General features: G+C 40.4%; 1 protein-coding gene across 9 annotated transcripts in view; it reads left to right on the top strand.

Annotated features, from left to right (window-relative positions):
* Positions 1-16,905, top strand: part of HIVEP2 (HIVEP zinc finger 2) — a 156,888-nt gene extending 139,983 nt beyond the window's left edge. For 8 of the 9 annotated variants that reach the window (XM_005280387.5, XM_005280392.5, XM_042848208.2 and 5 more), the window contains 5 exons: positions 119-273; positions 4,586-4,761; positions 7,767-7,868; positions 8,458-9,365; positions 14,329-16,905. In XM_005280387.5, the coding sequence (XP_005280444.2) occupies positions 119-273; positions 4,586-4,761; positions 7,767-7,868; positions 8,458-9,365; positions 14,329-15,141 (2,154 nt within the window). In that variant the 3' untranslated portion in view covers positions 15,142-16,905. Of the gene's footprint in view, positions 1-118; positions 274-4,585; positions 4,762-7,766; positions 7,869-8,457; positions 9,366-12,631; positions 13,313-14,328 lie in introns of all 9 variants that reach the window. The other variant, XR_010600107.1, reaches the window with a different exon arrangement.
* Positions 16,906-19,693: the final 2,788 nt, after the last annotated feature.

Genomic DNA, 19,693 nt, shown 5'->3' with positions numbered 1-19,693 from the left:
GGAATTGCATCCAAACTCAGAGCTGAATTCATCCCAGAATGTTTAAACTACTTGAAATGAAGTGTGCATTTATTCTGTGTTCCAGACTGTAATAACACTCATTGACTTTATTCCACAGATGAAACACGAACCATTCTTCTTGTTTGGCAGCAAACTTGAAAGGAAAGTAGTGGGGAATATTACAAAAGAAAGAGTAAAAGGAGAAAGTCATGGAGATAAAGACATTGCGTCCAAACAGACTGAGCCAGTACGAATTAAAATCTTTGAAGGAGGGTAAGAAAATGCAACTGGAAATATCAAACCTAGCCTGTCATTTCAGAGTAAACAGATTTGAACTTGAACGTAGATGAATTAGGGAAATTAACAGCCTTCTGGGCTCATGCCATGTTTTGTAGCTCCCCGTGCATCCTTTCTCCTGTTTATATGTCAGTCATGCAACAAGATAGTAGGAAACACAGTAAAGCCTGTGTACTTACTTCCAGCTCTGCTTTACCATTAGCCAAGGGTGCTGGAACAATTCGTACAGTGGGGGTGCTAAAAGCCATTGTACCAAACTGTAAAACCTGTATATGATGGAAACCACTTCAAGCCAGGAGATGCAGCAGCACCCCCAATACCCCTAGTTCCAGCACCTATGCCATTAGTACAACTATACTTTCTATATACATAGAAAGCATTACTGAATTGTCATTTCTCTTATTTGGGGCAAAAAAGAGGATAGATAGCTAATATTTTGATTTCTAGGCAATCTTCTTGTGTTCATTGGACTCCTGGCAGACATCTTTCTGTTATTAAATGCTGTATTGTGCACCAGCCTTAACAAAGAAGCTATGCATTCTTATTCTTATTCCTGGAATATTTTAGTCTTTTACTGAATGTTGACTTTCAGGTACACAATTTTAGTTGGTAATAAAATCCATGGTATCAGTGTTTAGACGTAAGAACAATCAAATTAAAAACATAGTTTAATCTACTGCTGGCTGTAATAGCAATGTGCTATTGTTCAATTGATTCAAAACAAATAAATAGCAAATAGCTGAGGAAAAAACAGACCTAATAGTCCGTTGATGTAATTTATAGGCATATCTAGCTTATTATGATAAGCATATTAATGGTTTGTCCATTACAGTGTATTCTCAGTACATGCATCAGAATTTTATTTGTATTATGAAAATCTGAAATGATGGTGTTTATATGTTGGTAGTGGTGAATGTCCAGGTATACAGCTGGGTGGTACTTTTCATACATGTCAGGCCCTGCAGCGGTGTCTCAGAATAACTAACCAGTCAGGACAGGGTCACAAGGCATTCAGCAATCCATTTAGTCTTCTGTCATTTTTCAACATTTTCAGCATCCCTCTCATTAAAAGGCTTGTGGATGTGTGGGGGCAGTCTCAATCAAATAAACTTTGATATTTCTCTATAACCTGTAGCAAAAAGGGGGCATATCCTGCGTCTCTCTTCGAAGACTGAGAATGTCATCTCTGAGATTGTTCCAGGGCCTGACAACCCAGGAATCCCTGATCCTGGGTGTTCCCTGTGGTAGTGCGTTGTGCTACTAACCAAAAACCAGTAAACTGGCTACAAAAGAGACTTTTCAGTGACCCAAATTCAGAGGTGAGTCTAAGTTTACAAGACGTATAAAGTGCTGTTATTTAGACTCTCACCCACTTACAAGTGTGTATCTCACACACCTGCCTGTACATATCATCTCTGAATTTGGATCACCCAAGGGATTCCAAATTGATGTAGTCTGTATGCTAGTGGCCAGAAGAGTGTAGCTCAGCAAGAAAAGCAACTAACAGGAGGCTCTGAAAGATGTTCGTTTAAGCAGGCTACCCTATATTGTACCTGAAACTTTTTGCACCTTTGTCAGGAAATTTGATGTGTTAATTACACCATCTTAGACTTCCTTACATACTGATAAGGTCTAAGGGAGTATGAGCATAAATGTGTCTAAGTGACTGTAAAGGGATATAACTTACATCATCTTACATATCACCTATGGATTTGTCCTGATATAGATCAGGTATCTTGAGACAGTTGTCGTACAGAAGAAAGAAGTTAGGTGCCTCGCTGTGTACATTTATTGCTGGGCTTTAATAATCTATGTAGACAGGCTGTATGTCTCTCTAGCTTATGGGGTTTCCCCAATAGAGATCTCTTACCTGCGTAGCAACAGTGTGGAGGATGGTGATTCTGTTGTGTTAATGCATCTTTCTTATAGATCCATTTCAGAAGGCTATCATTTTACGTAACAGTGGCATTGTTTGCAGAAGGGTAAATTCATTCCTTTCACTAGCTTGTGGTGGGTTGTTTTTTTTAACAGATCTAATATTCTCTACATGTCATCACTTAGCATTAGTTCATCATTGTTTTTAAGAGATTCATCATTTCGTCCGTCTTTTGTTTTATTTGATCCACAGAGGGTAGTATGAAATAAGAGCAATTCTTTTGTGCAGGCTTAGTCTTTGCGCTTTGCCTATGCAGGTTTCCTCACAGTTGTCATTCTAAAAGCATTATTACCACTGGCAGGTAGCTTGATTCAAATGATGTTATTTGAATAGCAAAATCTACTTTCCCTCACCTACGACTACAGAAACCTGGGAGGATTGGAAGTGATATTTCTCTAGGAAACTCAACAGTTTTAAATTTCATTCGCTTGTATGCTACATCCTACAATACATTTCAGTCAGTTACTTACAGTTTACACTGAAGGCAGGGTGGGGAGGCACGGGGGCTGCCCTAAGCCAGTAGCGCTCGGGCAGCTCGGCTCTTAAACAGAGCCGAAGAGTCAGGGGAGGAGCACAGCAGCCGCGGGGGTTTGATTACCAAAAAGCCGGACATGTCCGGGAAAAAACGGACGTATGGTAACCCTACTTCATGGCTTGTTTATTTTGTTCTTTTACACTGGTGATGAGATCAAATTAGAAACCCAAAATAAAATGGCAGTTTGGAGTGGAACTGCATGACTCAGGGGCTTTGTGTTGAGCCTTTTAACTCTTCTGCACTGAGTTCAAATCCAGCCCAGATCAATAATGACCACACTTGTCATGTGATGACCATGTGGCGGCAAAGGTGAAATGAGTAGAGAAGGGGGAACAATAGGAGGGATACAGAATAGAATGTGATGTGGTTGGAATAATGAGGCAGAAAGTAGAGCCTAGCATCTGAGTTTCGAATGGACTTGAGAGGGGTGATATTGCTGGCCAGAAAGGAGATGGGGACAACAGTGCACAAGTAGCAAGACAAAGAGGGCCTGAACAAGAGCCTTGGGAGTCTGAACAGAACAAAAAAGCTGAATCTTTGAAATGTTCTGTCAAGACTTGAGCACAGCCTAGATATGTGAGTGTAGAGAAAGGACTAGTACGAGATGATGCCCAGATTATGGCAGGATGGCAGTCCTATCCCTGGTGACTGCGAAATGGGAGGGAGAGGAGAAGGATTAGTGTTGATGGAGAGAGATTAAAAGCAGCAGCTTTTAATGTGAATTTTAGATGCCTAACTTCAGGTGCCCAAATGTGAAAATTGGGTCCACATATTGGTGGAGAAGAGGACAGAGATGAGTAGGGAAGAATATTTTATATATGTACTGGATATTAGTCTCAGTGCCTTGAGTCAGAGATGCAGCTTCGCATATGAATCACAAAGTTTGTCTGAGAAAAAATTGATTTTTTTAAATTTCAGCCCTATCACCTTAAAATGCCATATACTCCTCTAGAATCCTCTTCAATGTTAGAAGCATCTTCCACGTGGTGCCTTCATTTTTAAGTGCCAGCTACCGCTGTAGAGAATAGTTTGTGAGTTGAGCTGCCCCAGTGCCTGCTGATTTCAATGGGAGTGGTGTGTATTCTGAACTTCTCAGGAAAGGAGCAGCAGAAGGGGGTTAGGTACATTATTCTTTAGCAGCTGTACCTCCTGTAGAACCCTTAATGTGACATTTTTTCCTGGGGCAGAATGTCCACCCTAGGCCTATGCATCACTTAAATTCCACTTCAACCCTCAAAGTAGCCCTTGTGCAGGCCCTCTGCACAGCTGTGAACTGGACCCTTCCTATCCTCTATTTCAGTATTAATTCTTCATCAAGATAGTTAACGAAATATGCATAGGTTTGCATGTCTTATTTATTGTCTAACAGAATGAGACAATGTAAGCCGCTAAATAGACCAGGGAGTGCCTTTAATGCCTTTAATAACGTATCAGCTAAGTATACATATTGGAATGAAATTCCGTTTCATTTCAAGGAAGTAGATATCTGAATGTGCTCCCCACAGGGTAGCCATATAAACCCATATTCTGGGTTGTTCTCTTGTGTACTCCGATCAGATGTTAGCCGCTGGTCTCAAGTTGTTAAACAATAACTAAGACTTGCAAACATATTCAAATTACTGCATTTCCTGAAAAGTAAATACACTCTGGGCCCCAACCTGACAGTGCACCATTTGTAGAACTCCCCCTGACTACAGTGGAAGCTTTGTGCATGTAATGCCTGTAGGATTGGGCCACAGAGGGATATAAAGACACCGTTTGTGTACATGTATGACTTAGAGGCTATATAATTCAAATACAATGCCCTCTTCCAACAGGTACAAATCAAATGAGGATTATGTGTATGTCAGAGGACGTGGGCGAGGAAAATACATTTGTGAAGAATGTGGGATTCGCTGCAAGAAACCAAGCATGCTCAAAAAACATATCCGCACTCATACCGATGTACGGCCTTATGTATGCAAGTTGTGTAATTTTGCCTTCAAAACTAAAGGTATTTAGCCTTTTCTGCTTGAACCCTTCCCCCTCCCTCCACCAATTCCTTAGTTATTTAACATCCATCATTCCAATCAAAGAGAAAACTTTCATCGGAATAAGATGGTTTTATTTATGAACATGGGACTCCATTAAATATATTTTCCCTCATATCTAAATGATTCAAGGATTTATGTGAGACTGTGAGACTCCTTGCATAACTTAATTTTAAGAGCTGTAGGCTCCTACCAAGCCCATTTGTCTGCAGAGGAAATGTAGTGGCATAAGAACTGCCCTTGCAAATACTACTTTATGCTAAAAATGTTACATGGTGCAAGTTTTAATTGCTGCAATCTAAAATACTCCAGGGGGACTCACGTGTAGTGGCATAATGCAGAAGCAGAGTTTCAGCTGCAGAGGAAAGCATGCCTTCATGGTCTTGTACAGTGGTTCAGTTTCAAGTTTATAAATAATGTACAAATCCACAGACTCCCAGGTGGGCCACTCCATCCACAGTTGCATTAATTATGAATAGGGATCTGATAGCTTATGTTCACATGTATTTATCAGCACTGAAAAAAAGCCTCCATTTGTCATCCGGAGGCCATGGATAATGATATTCATTGGAATTAGGATTTGCTTTGAAACGACCTCTTTTTAAAAAAAAATCAATTTCTTTAGCAGCATTTTTCGTGTGTATATAATACATGTGAGTCTCCTCTCCATTTTTAACATCATTTGGATACTGGTAAGCAAAAGGCATATGAGGTCAAATCCCACTCTCTGTGCACAGCCTGGGTAATTAGCCCTGCACTGGGAATATTCATTGTGTAAAAGGGGAAGGAATCCTCCCCCAGGCCACAGAGTGATCGCAGTGCAGCTGCATGGCTGCTACTGCAGATGTAGGGCTGTAGTAGCTTCTTTGGCTCTAGTACCTCTTCTCCTGCCATATGGAATAACTGGTGGTTATGCATAGTAGCAGCTCCACTAACTATATCTCTTCAGTCTCATCCTCTAAAATTTGCTCCGTCTCCATTCAAAACTCCATGAGTGTGCTGGAATGCAGGGAATCCCAATGGAGCACAGATTCATATATTCCAAGGACAGAAGGAACCTTTGATCATCTTGTCTGACCTCCTGTATAACACGGGGAGTGGATTTGTGGTGTAAAGGAGCTGTGGAGTCCTTTATGGGGTCTGAACATCCACCTCCTTTGCCCTGTGCAATAGACCTGCACTGGCTGTGGCATGAACCCTTCATACCTGCACAGTGCGTTGACAGAAATTATTCAGAGACTGGTTTTGATGTTGCATGGCAGCCTTTAGGAACTGTGAGACAGGATTCCTGAATATTTCACATTGAAATAAATTGTGTCTGGTGATTAGAGGACAGGACATAGAGCCAAAACTTCTAGATTATGTTCCCTGCTCTGTCATGGAGTCATTATGTGGCTTTGGGGAAGTCATTTAACTTCACTGTGCATCTGTAAAATGGGTATAAAATACTTGTCTCATAGGATTATTATTTATTCACTGATATTAACCTTGTCCACTCACTTCTCTAACATCTGTCTTCATGCCTTCTTCCATGGGGACCTCTACACCTGGACTGATTCATTTTCCTCTTTTTCTTGAAATCATTCCTCAAGACCCACTTTTTCCATAATGCCTGCAAATAATTAGCCAACTAATTCAAGAAAGGTCATGGGGCAGTCAGATCTAGCTGAGGGTCATTTTTAGTGCTTTATTTGTTACTTCAATATAGATATATATAATGCTTATTAAAATATGTGCATATTGGCCCTGGTGTTGCAATCTGCACTATTTTCTACACTGTAATTTTACCACTGGAGAGGGGGAAAGCAACAACCTATTTCAAAACAATGTACATGAACCAGATTAATCATTTTTACAGTGTATCATGTCACTGTATTTCTTCTGAAGGATATGTTGTTGTTGTTGTTGTTGTTATTTCTTATGTATATAACAGTAGTGACCAGAAGCTTGGGACTCTGGTATAGAAGCACTATACAAACACAGATTAAAAAAAAACATTACCTAATAAACTCACTTTCAAAGACCCCAATCCTGCAATAAGCGCTGTAAGGGCAGGCTTCTGCCTGTTTGCCCACAAGCAACATCATGCTTGAAATCAGCAGTGGGGCTCCTCGCAGGTACTGTCTGGTCACTCATTGTAGGAATGGGTACTAATTTAAGATAAGAACCTACAAGGAGGTAAAACAGACAAATAGAGGGAGTCGATATTTTTAATCCCTATCTAGTCCCCTGCCTAGCCATTATTGGAATGCATTTTACCTTTGGCATCATGATAGAAATGAGTCTTGAGGAGGGATTTGAGGCAGGCTAGGATTGTGGCTTTAAAGATGAGTTCAGAGAGGATGTTCCATGCATAAGAAGTAACGTGGAAGAAAACATGAAGTTGCATGTGGAAGAAATGAACATGCAGGCAGTTGAGACTGTCATTTCTGGCAGGGAATAGGAAGAGGGGGGTGGTATGATAACAGCTGCTGGAACAATTTGTATAGTGGGGTTGCTGAAAGCCATCGAATAAAACTGTAAACCCTGTATATGGTGGAAACCACTTCAAGCCAGGGGGGTGTGGTAGCACCCCCAGCACCCCAAGTTCCAGCACTTATGTATGTTAATATACAAGAGGAAGATGAATAAGAAGGGATTAGGTTGGAATGGCCTTCAGAGTACTTACAAGAAGTGTTTAATTGGTATACGTTAGTGATCATTGCCAGTTATCAGCTCTCGGAAATACTGCCACTATTTTGCTGAAGAGAGAGGTTTATATAAGCAGTTTTGGGGAAGATGTAAATTCCCACACTCATTAAATTACACTGGCTGTGATGGGGATTGAGTTTGAATGAATCAGTTCTGCTTGTTTTTTAACCTAAACACCCTTCTATCGATTAGGCGGGGAAAAGGAAAACAAAAACTGACTGGGAGAGATTTCTTCGCTGATGTCAACTAATTAGCATCATCTCTGTACCTTTGATAGGAAATCTGACAAAACATATGAAGTCTAAAGCACACATGAAAAAATGCCTGGAGCTGGGAGTATCAATGACATCTGTGGATGATGCCGAAACTGAAGAAGCAGGTATGTTACAATGAGTTAATTTAGCTGGAGTGGCCTTTATAGTGTGCAGATGACTCGTTACATAGTGGATGACACCGGAGGATAAGTTAAGAATATTTTCGGGGTGGTTTTATTTTAAAAAAAGGTCTTTTGAGTATCTTATTAAAAAACAATAAGCACAGAAATAAATCTGACACATTTATTTAAGGTGAATTCTAATTATTTAATACTACAGCAGCTGAGGCTGGAAAAAAATTCTTACCGTTTAAATGTCTTCTGTGTCAGGTCCAGTTCTAGTCTGTTGGCTATAAATGTTCTGATGTTAATAGTGTCCACAGAGGATGAACTTCACCCTCATGCAGAGGCATGGAGGATAAGCTTTGGGCTGGCCTTCTCCACAGGGGTGAATTTCACTCAGGTTGATTTTGGGGTTTTATATTATTATGAATATTAAACAGCAGTTTAGTTTCTGTTAAAGACCTGACTGAGCAACCATTCCGCACCGAGAACATCCAGTGACCAAAGGATGTTCTAAGTATGGAATGGGTGCAGGATTGGACCCGAAATGTGTCTCTGTGCATACTTGATGGACTTGCCATGATTATTTCAGAAAACATTGAAGACATGCACCAGGAAGCAGAGAAGAGTAGTATGGCAGGCATATCAAAAGAACACCAGTTTTCTGATGCTGAGGAATCGGATGGGGATGATGGAGATGACAATGACGATGATGAAGAGGATGACGATGACTTTGATGATACCCAGGGAGACTCAACACCAAAAACGAGATCAAGAAGCACCAGCCCCCAACCCCCCAGATTCTCTTCACTGTCAGTGAATGCTGCAGCGGCGTCCTATGGGGCTTCTCCTGACAGTTCCATTTCAATGGGACACTCCTCCCTGATCAGTTATTTGGTTACTTTACCTAGTATTCAGGTTACTCAGCTTATAACACCAAGTGACTCATATGAAGACTCACAAATGACGGAATATCAGAGGTTTTTCCAGAGCAAAAGTACTGATTCAGAGCCTGACAAAGACAGGTTAGACATACCTAGTTGTATGGAGGAGGATTACATGCTTTCATTAGAGCCCACCTCATCTCCGAGGGACTTCTCACCTTCTAGCCGACAGTCCTCACCAGGGTATGATTCTTCGCCATATAGAGATAATTCACCAAAGAGGTATTTAATGCCCAAAGGGGATTTGTCACCCAGAAGGCATTTATCACCAAGGAGGGATATTTCACCCATGAGACACCTTTCCCCAAGGAAGGAAGCTGTGTTGAGAAGAGAGTTATCACCGAGACGGGATGTTTCACCAAGACGTCATTTGTCACCTAGGAGACCAATGTCACCTGGAAAAGATGCATCTGCCAGAAGAGAACTGTCTCCAAGGAGGGAGAGAAGATATATGGCCTCAGTTAGAGCAGCATCACCCAGAAGGGGTCTGTACCATAATCCAGCATTGTCTATGGGTCAATATTTACAGTCTGAATCCGTTCCATTGGGACATGCAGTAAGTATGAAATAATATTTTAATTTTTATTATCAAAGCTAGTGCACTATTTAACTTGTATGGAGCTTTTAAAAGAACTTTGTAAACTTGCATGCTGGAATCACTCACCTAAAACTTCTATAGAGGAAGAAAGAAGAGGCTTGGAGCCTCATCAAAAACCTGAGGAAAGAACATTGGAAACTATAGTAGATATGGACCAAGCCACGACTTGGATTCAGCCACTTGCGGTGGCTTGGTACAGAACATTACAGACTTGGGGCCTGATCTCCAGCTAGGATAAATCAGTGTAGCTCCTCCACTGACTTCATTTTCAGTGGATTTATGCTGATTTACACCATCGGAGCATCTGGCCCCTCATTAGCTATTTTACATGTAAAATGTATTTTACCAAATGATGTACAGTTGCTCCTATTGCTTGGTAATGAGATACATAGCCTTTCACCTCCGGATTGCCAGCTGGGACTCAGCCCAGACTAGTAGTGAGTATGGCCTTTACACTGCAATGTAATGTACAGAGGTACACCGCTGAAGCACAGGTGAAATAAATAGAAGTACTGATGTAAATGAGACTCCAAATGGGAGCAGGGAGGTGTCCATAAGCACCATATTGCAAGATTAGGGCCTAGAAGTTATCATCTGATGGTAGTGTTTACATCACACAAACCACCATCACAGTTGGCAGTCGCACCAGTGACACAAAGGACTGAGTGGAAACTGAACTATCTTCAAACTTAGAGATGCTTCATCCCAGTTAGTCTATAAGAATGTTGGTGGGACAGTGGGAGTAAAATTTGCACTGCCAGTCCCCATGCTGTACCTGCTCTGTGAATGGCTTTCTAAAGCTGTCAGTTCAGTACCTTTCACAAGCCCTAACATTCGCAAAGCTCCCAGGTTTACAATAATATAAGTAAGAATAAATAATATTTTTCACAAATCTATTTTACTCTGTGATTTAAGGAATCACTTCATTTTTGTTTAGGGTGCTTCTTTTGGTCACAAGTTTTCATGTTGCCTTTGCCGTCTTGCTGAAATTTTATTTGGAATGCTGCTTTCATCCACACATGTTGGTTCAATATGGGCAATCAGTGACAGAACTGTAGGTCCCTTCCTGGGACAGTCTGGCAGTGCTTTCCTCATCTTCCATCATCTGTCTTGTTTGTTCACTACAATTATGATTCTTCCCTGGGAATGGCAAGAATTGAACTGTGGACTCATAAGAGTAGCAATTTCTAAACTTTGGAATTGATTCCCTTGTGCACTTTAGCGCTCCCACAGACATGAACATAGAAAAAGGACACGCAAATCATTTTTACTGGCAAAGAAAAGGATAAATAGTTATTCATTTAGCAGTCATAGTATCTTGGCATTGAATGAATATTGTATGAGACCCCACAGCTGATGTTGTTATACTGTGAACAGAGAGCTGTTAAGTCCCTTGAATGACTAAATATCCTGTATATGAGACACTTCCATTGGCATACATATTCCTGGAGGTGTAATAAAACTGGTGAAAGGGGATGTGACAAACTTCCCCATGGGCAACATGACAATTCTTGCTATTATAGTTATGCTGTGCATTCTGTGCCTAATCCTGCAAGGTGCTTAACACATTCTGAGAGGTGCTTAGCACCATCAGTTTGCTGTTTCAGAAAGTGCTCTGCACCTTGCAAGACTGGCTCCTGAGACCTCAGCATTTCTGAGATAATGTCAGACCCATTTCAATCAAATACATATAATTCATGTTGTAATGAATGGCAGTAATTCACTCTCATATCTCTTGTTTATTTCCTTCATATTTTTGGATCTAAGCCTAGACAGGACATCAGTATGACTGGGCTAATTTTAAAACTCTTTAATCTAGTGGAGAAAGTCATGGCAAGAACCAATGGCTGAAATCTGAAGCCAGACAATTTCAGATTAGAAATTAGGCAGAATTGTTTTAACAGTAGGTTCTTTAGCCACTGGAACAAACTACCAAGGGAAATGGTGGATTTTCCATCTCTTGATGTCTTCAGATAAAGACGGGATGCCATTCTGGAAGATATGCTTTAGCCAAACACAATTTATTGGGCTTAATAGGGGTAACTAGGTAAAATGTAATGGCCTCTGATGTACAGGAGGTCAAACAAAATAATCTGATGGTCCCTTCTGACTTTAAGATCCGTGAACCTAAAATCACACACTTCTGAATATTTTTTAATCTATTCTTATTATAAATAACACCTGAAATGACTATAACTGAAAATATTACAGGGGGGGAATGGACTATTTTTCACTTTCAGGATCTGGTAATTATAACTTAATTAACAATTTTGCCACTGACTCTCAAACCAGAGGAGAATCCTGTTCACTCCTGCATAGCTGTGCTGGCTCCACAATCCTATTGGGAATGAAAAAGTGTAATATATATATATATGTCTGTAAAACAAGCCAAATTCTGAATACACAGAGTTATCAGATCAGTTGAGTAAGAAGGGGCTAACTTTGTCTGCTCTGCATTGACGTTAAAACTCCCATGGCACTTTTTATATAAGTAAGGATTTGTTCTAGTTTCCTTGGCCAAAAATGTTCTTTCCCCATTGTTCTACTGGGCTTTGACTGGCTGCCACCCTCCATTTCAGATTGGCTGCATTTTGGTGGTTCTTTATATATACTTTAAAGTGCCTTGGATTAAAGCACTATATATCTATGAATTATTATTTCTATATGAAATTTAAAAACCTTAGAAAGGCAATTATTTTTATAGGGCCTACAAAAAAGAAAAGATTTTTATGTGCCTTCTGCTGGTTGTACAATAGCAGTTAACTCACAAAACACTAACTTCAAAGTAGGTCTGACACTACTGTGAAGTTGGTGCACAAGTTAAATTGCTATCTATCTTGTACTATAAAGGCACAACCCTGCATTAGGGGGTGTTGGGGCTGTGCTGTGGTGGGATCCTTGGAGCATACACTGCTGTGTCAGCTCGGTTGACCTTTAAAGAGGTTCAATATCAGATCTGCTGGCCAGTGGGGAGCCCTTTCCCTTCCTTCCCCTTTTGAGGGGGTTAGTACCACTAGTACTGGGCAGGAGTTGAGTGACCCAGAAGGGCTGGGAAGCTGTAGTAGAGGCAAGATTCACATAGAACAAGATGCATGCACACAACTCAGGTACAATGTAAGGCATTGCAGCTGATGTCTAGCAATTTCATTTCTGAAGAGATGTCTGTGCATAATTGAGGGCACCCCCTTATTTCATCTTTCGTTTTAATTTCATCCTAAATGCAGATAGGCCTGAACCAAATCCCAGCCTGTACTCTCCCAGACTTTGGAGGTTAGAGGAATTCAGACTGTGAACTTGCATTGGAATTTTTCAGCTGGACCTTGTTTCTATAATGGTTCAAACCAGAACCCTGCATTTGAACACCCATGAGTTTTAGGAGGTTCAGAATCTGGATCCAGATGTGAATACTGTGACTCAGGGCCCTGTGTAATTCTAAGTACATCTAGGACACTGCAGGCTCTTAAACATTTTAGCAGCTCGTATCATATTAGTAGTTTCCATAGGAGGTGGACAGGCTGTTTGCTGCCCTTTGAAATTGTTGCAGGATATAACATGGAGAAGTTATTGTTTACAGATTCTTAGTCCATTAGGGGTTCTGTGTTCCTAGGTTAATTCTTCTAAGAATTACTTTACTCTGCAGCCCCTCTGTGTTGCCATTGCTCTGTTTCTATTTTGGTCAAGTCTTTGTCCGATGTGGTCACGTCAGAGACCATGGATTGGGAAACATTTAAGAGGACAGTCAGATTGAGAAACCGTCTGGCAGACCAAAGAAGGAAAACAAATTCAAGCAGCTGTGCTGTGGGACCATGAATTTCTAACACAACGGCAGACTGACACTCTAAAGCTCGTGCACTAGAGAGCACTGAAATAGTTATGTCTTTCTGCACTCTCAGCCTGGTGCTCTGGTAATTCCATTTTATTCCTCAAATTTCTTATCTCATTGGCAGCATAGCGAGCTGCCGCTGTGCTTACCTAGGACAGTTTTTTTTTATATGGTTTAAATGTCTCATCCTTATATAGGAGAAACTCTGACGTAGATTATTCTCTGAGTTTAACCTATCTCAGGTCATCCCTGATTTATATCGAACATGACAAAGCTGCCGTGCAATGTGAGATTCAGCCATCACGTAGCACAAACACTGAATCTTTCATTGTCCCCTAAACCAGTTTCCCGGTACAGGATCAAATGGTTGGTTAATGCCTTGGGAGTTAGGATTTCCCAGTGAAGTGCTGATGCTTAATGTATTAGCCTTTTGTGGCACAATCTCCAGACTGCCTATACCAGCACTGTGGTTAGCTGCACAGCTCTTGAGTGGTTAATAGTCTTATGATCACTAACCCCTCCACTTTAAAGCAGTGATTAGGATTGTAGTCATTTGATTCCTATGAGAGTCCCTGGAAGCTGTGTGGATAAATCCCACATAACATTATGCAAAGGTAGTCCTACTTTTCTACATCACTATTGCTCTAGCCACCAATAAGCAACATGTAATCATCAAATAAAAACCAAATGGGAGAAATTAAGAGACCAAAAAGGGGGCTCTGAGTGGCTCAGAATGTGGTTAGTACGGACTGGAGGTGAGCTTTTCAATTCTGGGTCGCTCTTTCAAGATAGGACTTGGTGGAGAAAGACCAAAAGCCAGTATCTTACGATTGCAGAACAGTGGCCTGTGGAAAATCCCTCAATCCCATTCCAAATGGATGAGTGTCTATGTCACAAAACCACCACTTCAATTGGCAATCAATTGGCACCCTTCTTATTATTATTTCATATTTATATTGGAATAGTGCCCAGAGGACAAAATCAGGATTGGGCCACAGGTAGTCATTATTTTACATGCAACGCTTAAGAGAGAAATTGGTAGGTTTGGAAGCTTCAGGAGTGATTTTGCTGACCATGTTGTTGTTTTTCTGTTTACAGAGAAAAGGGTTGTCTCAGGGTCCTTACTTCAGTGTGTACGGAGAAAAAGGAATTTCGAACCATCATGGATCTAGCCTGTTCCCTGAGGGTCCTAATGACTATGTCTTCAGTCACCTTCCATTACACTCCCAGCAACAAATCCGAGCACCTATCCCCATGATGCCCATTGGAGGTATCCAAATGGTCCATTCAGTACCTATGGCCCTATCAGATTTATATCCTCCGTCCATCATGCCCCTGCAGAGGGAGAGCTCTGAGGAAAAGCAAAGAGTAACTTCAGAAACCATTACAAAAGAATCCTATATCATTTCTAAACACCATGAGAAATGTACCTCTCCTCACATTTTGCACCCAGCTGTTCCATCCAATGTATCCTCCTCTCCATTGCTGAAACAAAGCACTTCAGAAGACAGTTTTATAGCTACAGAAAGAGAACAGGAGGAGACCATACAGACTTGTACAAAAGCCATAGCCTCTCTGCGAATCGCCACAGAAGAAGCCGTTCTGCATGGGGCAGAGCAGCCACAGAGGGCTTCTGAGCCTTATCAGAAGCCCTTAGAAAGTGCACATTTTAGCATTAAACACTTTAGTGGATCTGAGCCAGGCCAGGCCTGTGCTTCAGCCACCCATCCTGACTTGCACAGTGGTGAAAAGGACAGTTTTGGTACATCACAGACTGCATTAGCTCATTCCACCTTTTATAACAAGAGCGGTGTAGATGTCAGACAGTTAGGCTTCCACAGCAGGAAAGACTCTCCATCAAGCACACAGGAAAGAAAAGATACATCATCTGAGAAGAGCAAACTGCATTGATCTGAGATGCCTGGAGACTTTTACCCATACATGTATCCCTCCACCCCCTTTTTTTCTAGAGGTAGAAGTATTCAACTTTACAGCATGCCTGTCCTAAGTTACAGTAGTTTGCAATTATATATACTTTTGTTATATCAAAAGAATTAGATAAAATGACAAGTCATCATGAGCCTGACCAAAATGAAATTTTGAAATTCTTATTGGGTCTGGTACTTTTAAATTGTACAGATGTTTGTGCCTTTTCTTTACTTTGCTTATATTCTTATAAGCATTTTTTTAGCAGTAATTTGTACATATTTTAGAATTTGTGTATCTGCTTTGTAATAAATGTAATTTCTTTCCTTTTTGGACACTTGGATCTAAATGATGTAAAGCAAAACAGCATCAGTATATATGTGAGGTTGCACTAAAAGCATATTTTTATATGATTAAAATTGAAAAGCTTTTATGTACAGCTCTGATTCTGTAATACTAATATTTATTTACTTTGTTTCATAAATTGTAAATTTTTTTCTTAATGTTGTGGATTGCTTTTCTATGTGAAGCATGGGATTTACTGTTGCGTAATTAGAACAAAAATGTATATTGTAAACAAGATATTTAAACTAGAGTATCTTATCTTATTCTGCACTTATGCATTAGTTTAAAAAAAAAGATAAAGGATGTATCAGCCAGTTCTTAACTCTTGTAATTTTTTTGTCTCTTGTTTGCTGGATTGACTATAACTTAAGTGCTGATTGTGATTTTAAATTGATAGTACCGTAAAGCATTAAAGTAAAACAATGTGCTATTGTGACTTTTTTCAAAGCTTTATAAAACAGTTATAAATATATTAAAAGTATTTGGTCTTATGTGAACATGTTGATCTATATATTCTCCTTTTAAAAAAATGGGAAAACATTCCAGCCCATGTAAATATGTACAAGTGCATCACTGGTACAATTATATGTAACACATTTGGACACTAGGGGTTTGATCTGCTCTCATTGAAGTCAATGGAAGTTGTGCCATTGATTTCAGGGAAAGCAGGATCAGGCCATAGGTCAACACATACCTATACTGGAGTGTCTTTAAAAACGAGGTGACAAAGCACATCTAAGTCTATAGAACTTGGTTGTCGGCTGGCCCAATGGTTTGGCAAGCAGTGCTGTGCGCTGCGTGTGGGAGACCCAAGCTCGGGAGTGACCTTGGGTGTCTCTGCACAAACTGATGGTGTGGAGCTTAGCTGGATTGCAGAGGGGTCACACTTGGGGTCTAGAATGGTGAGAATGGGGGTGCCGGGAGAAAAGAAGATGGACACTTGCTCTCGAACACCACCAGCTGGTCAATCCCCACAGTGATACTGGTTTCAACTTTAGGGGAGACTACCTGTCCTCCCTTCTGACAGGAGGAAGAGCACCACAACTGTAGTCGTCAGCCCTCCTGGCCAGAGGGAGAGCACTACAACTGCGGACATCCGCAGAGTTCAGGGGCAAGGAAGTATTCTTGTTCTTCAAGAATACAGCATCTTTAGGACACCATCTGGACTGGTGTTCAGTCTGTGTGGGGGGACAGTCAGGAGTAACCCCTACTTATACGTTTGAAGGTATGATGGGTTACCACTGCCACCAGCACACACACACACACGAAAAAAACCAAGAAAAATATGGGTTATTTTTTGTGCTATTTAGTATATTATAATTCTGTGAAACCAAGTTTGTATATTGAATTACAATACAATTAAGGAGTGTTCTTTAAAAAGAAATAAATATACAGTTATGTGAATGAGATGTCTACTTTTCATATTTTCTTTGAATTTTCCAAGTTTATCTGTGAAGTTTACTTAGCATGATAGTAAATTATCTGTGCCATCTATTCCTAAACATATGGCTTAGTAGTCAGTAGAAGGGGTTATGTGTGGGTGCAACAGCTGAAAATACGAATCACACTTTGCCCTGCTACTAGTTACCATGAGAGTACATCTTATTTTCCAACAATGAGATGTTGGAACAGGTCCCCAATTTGCACCAGCTGAGGATCTGCCCCATTATTTCCATTGCAGTGTGTTATTCCAGGTGCTTATGGGAGGCTTACCAAGTTCTATCCATGCTAGGAACTGGCTCATCTAAACCTGAAGAAAGGAGAAGCAGGGTATCTAGTTGGAGCCACGATGCATACAGCATCATGCACCCATATAAAAAGGAGGAGTCTGTAATAAACATATTTTTAAAAAATCCTATGTGGCAAAAAAGTTGTTACCCTGCTGAGGTGCATTTTACTGTATTAACTCATTCAAGAACAAAATGCCCTGCACAATGGACAAATAATCACACGTTTTTTATTAGAATGGAGTCCAGGATTGGCACAATGGTAAATCAGGTCTATTAGCATTTCCAATATAAGACCACCCTCTATTGCTGGATTTATAGCTTGCTTGTTTTAATTCATGTGCAGCTGTGATTTGTCACCCAGCTTCTCAGCCTGGGAGCAATTTTTTTTATAACTGTCGATCAAGTATCATTGAAATTACTCGGGATATTTTTTGGTTAAAGTAAAGCAACTCCAGAAATGCGTTCAGATACTTTCTATTTTAATACTGATGATATGTTTTAATGAGTTAATATTTATACGGTGCTTTGAAAAACATAAATCGTTCTACAAGTGCTAAGTATGTAGTAGGAATGGATTATTAGTTTTATGCTTTGAAAAAATATTGAAAAACTAATCTAATGCAGACACTTGGGACAAAATTTTCAAGAGCACCTAAGTGATGTAGACTCCTAACTCCAATTTTCAAACGTGACCAAGGGGGAGATTCTTCAAAGTTATTTAGGCACCTAAAGATGCAGATGGGCACTTAGTGGGATTTTCCAACATGCCCAAGCAGGTTACACTCCAAACTCTCATTGATTTTAGGAGGTTGGCTGGCGGAAATTCATACTTACAGATGCACTGTTTCATGCCCTTTTCCTTACCCAGCCTTAGTCACATGGTGCTGGTCCCCTCTGTGTGATTGGGATGGATGGAACCCACTAGAGTAGCTCTGAGATATACATGCTCTTATGTAAAAATACTCCAGAAATTAATAAGGCTGAAAGAAAGAGATTTAATACAGAGATTTAATTGGGTACTATAGAAATTACTCTGAGAAAATATTAAAAATTAATAGGGAATATTTTCTTTTCCATGGGAGTTTTGAAAAATCCTATAGAATTCTAAAGCAGGGATATAATTACCTATTGTACTGAAAGGTTATTGATTTCTTATATAATCTATACAACTTTTACATAAGGGCTAAGGGTGAAACAGACCCCTGCCAAGCTCCCTGCCTCCTTTCGTCTCAGAGTAGGGTCACCATAGCAGTGTCAGTACCTATTCAACTTTTGTGACAGCAAAGAAAAGGGCGGGATGTGCCCCACATTACTATCTGCACAATCACAACTTTAGTATTACACACTCACTGGGGTAGCTACCATGTCCTGTGCCGTGTTAAATATCTGCACCTTAACATTTCCAATATTAGGACACATTGACAAAATGGATGGGATTTTCAAAATGCCTTAGGCAGACTCAGTCAATGACACTTGTCCTTCTAAGTTATTTAGATGCTTTTGAAAATCCTAATTAATATGATCTGGAGGCTCTAAAGAAAGTCTTCCAAGTAAATCCAGCACATGCAGTGCAAACACCTGCCCACTCTACCATGCATTTAATTCTCACCAAAGTTTTGACATTCATGGTTGTAAATCACACACACAGGCACACACAAAATTTTGGCAGCCAAGACCATATGCAATTGAGTGTATTACTGTGACAATACTTGGATGAGCCCTCCATTTCCTGAATTGCAGACTCTATTGCGGGTTTTCTGCATATGTTTTCTGGAGGCCCAATTTAATACTTAAGCGTTAAACAGTTTTGGGCTTTGTGTGCTCTACATCAGCCATCTGAGCTCTAGATTTGGCATGACAGACAGAGTTAGGTATGGAGAGCGGCTTTTTGAATTACTTTGCTTTTGTCCATGTGTCAGACCTACGTGGGCTATGGTGACCTGCTGTATTTACACAGGCTTCTCTTGAGGTATTATATTAAGTGAGAAAGGTTCCTCTTTAGCATTTCTTTCATTTGTGTGTGAGGAGAGAACTTTGTAAGTGTGGCTGTTATTTTTTTGTAGCTGGAACAGATTTTTGAAATGTCTTTAAACTTTTGTAAAGGTCTATAGTTGTATGATAGGTACACAACCAAAATCAAATACATGGTAACGGTAATGATCTCATCTTGGAATAGGGTTGCCAATTTTCATTGGACGTATTCCTGGAGGTTTCATCACATGACATAATCTTTAATTCCTGGAGACTCCAGAACAATCCTGGAGGGTTGACAACCCTGTCTTGGAACACGACTGGTGCTGATGGATTAAATTCACACCTGTGAGAGGCCCAGCATGAGGCCTATGCACCACGTGAGTCCTCATATAGGGCTTAGTTGGGATTTGAGGCTGTGTGCTGCCCTTTACTCTGGGAATATGTGGCCCCCAGACCCTGAATGTCATTTTCACAGAGATTTAAAAGAA

Source organism: Chrysemys picta, chromosome 3 (genome assembly GCF_011386835.1).
Source record: "Chrysemys picta bellii isolate R12L10 chromosome 3, ASM1138683v2, whole genome shotgun sequence".
NCBI lineage: Eukaryota > Metazoa > Chordata > Testudines > Emydidae > Chrysemys > Chrysemys picta.
Note: the sequence above shows the minus strand (reverse complement) of the source record. Positions and strands in the feature narration are given on the sequence as shown.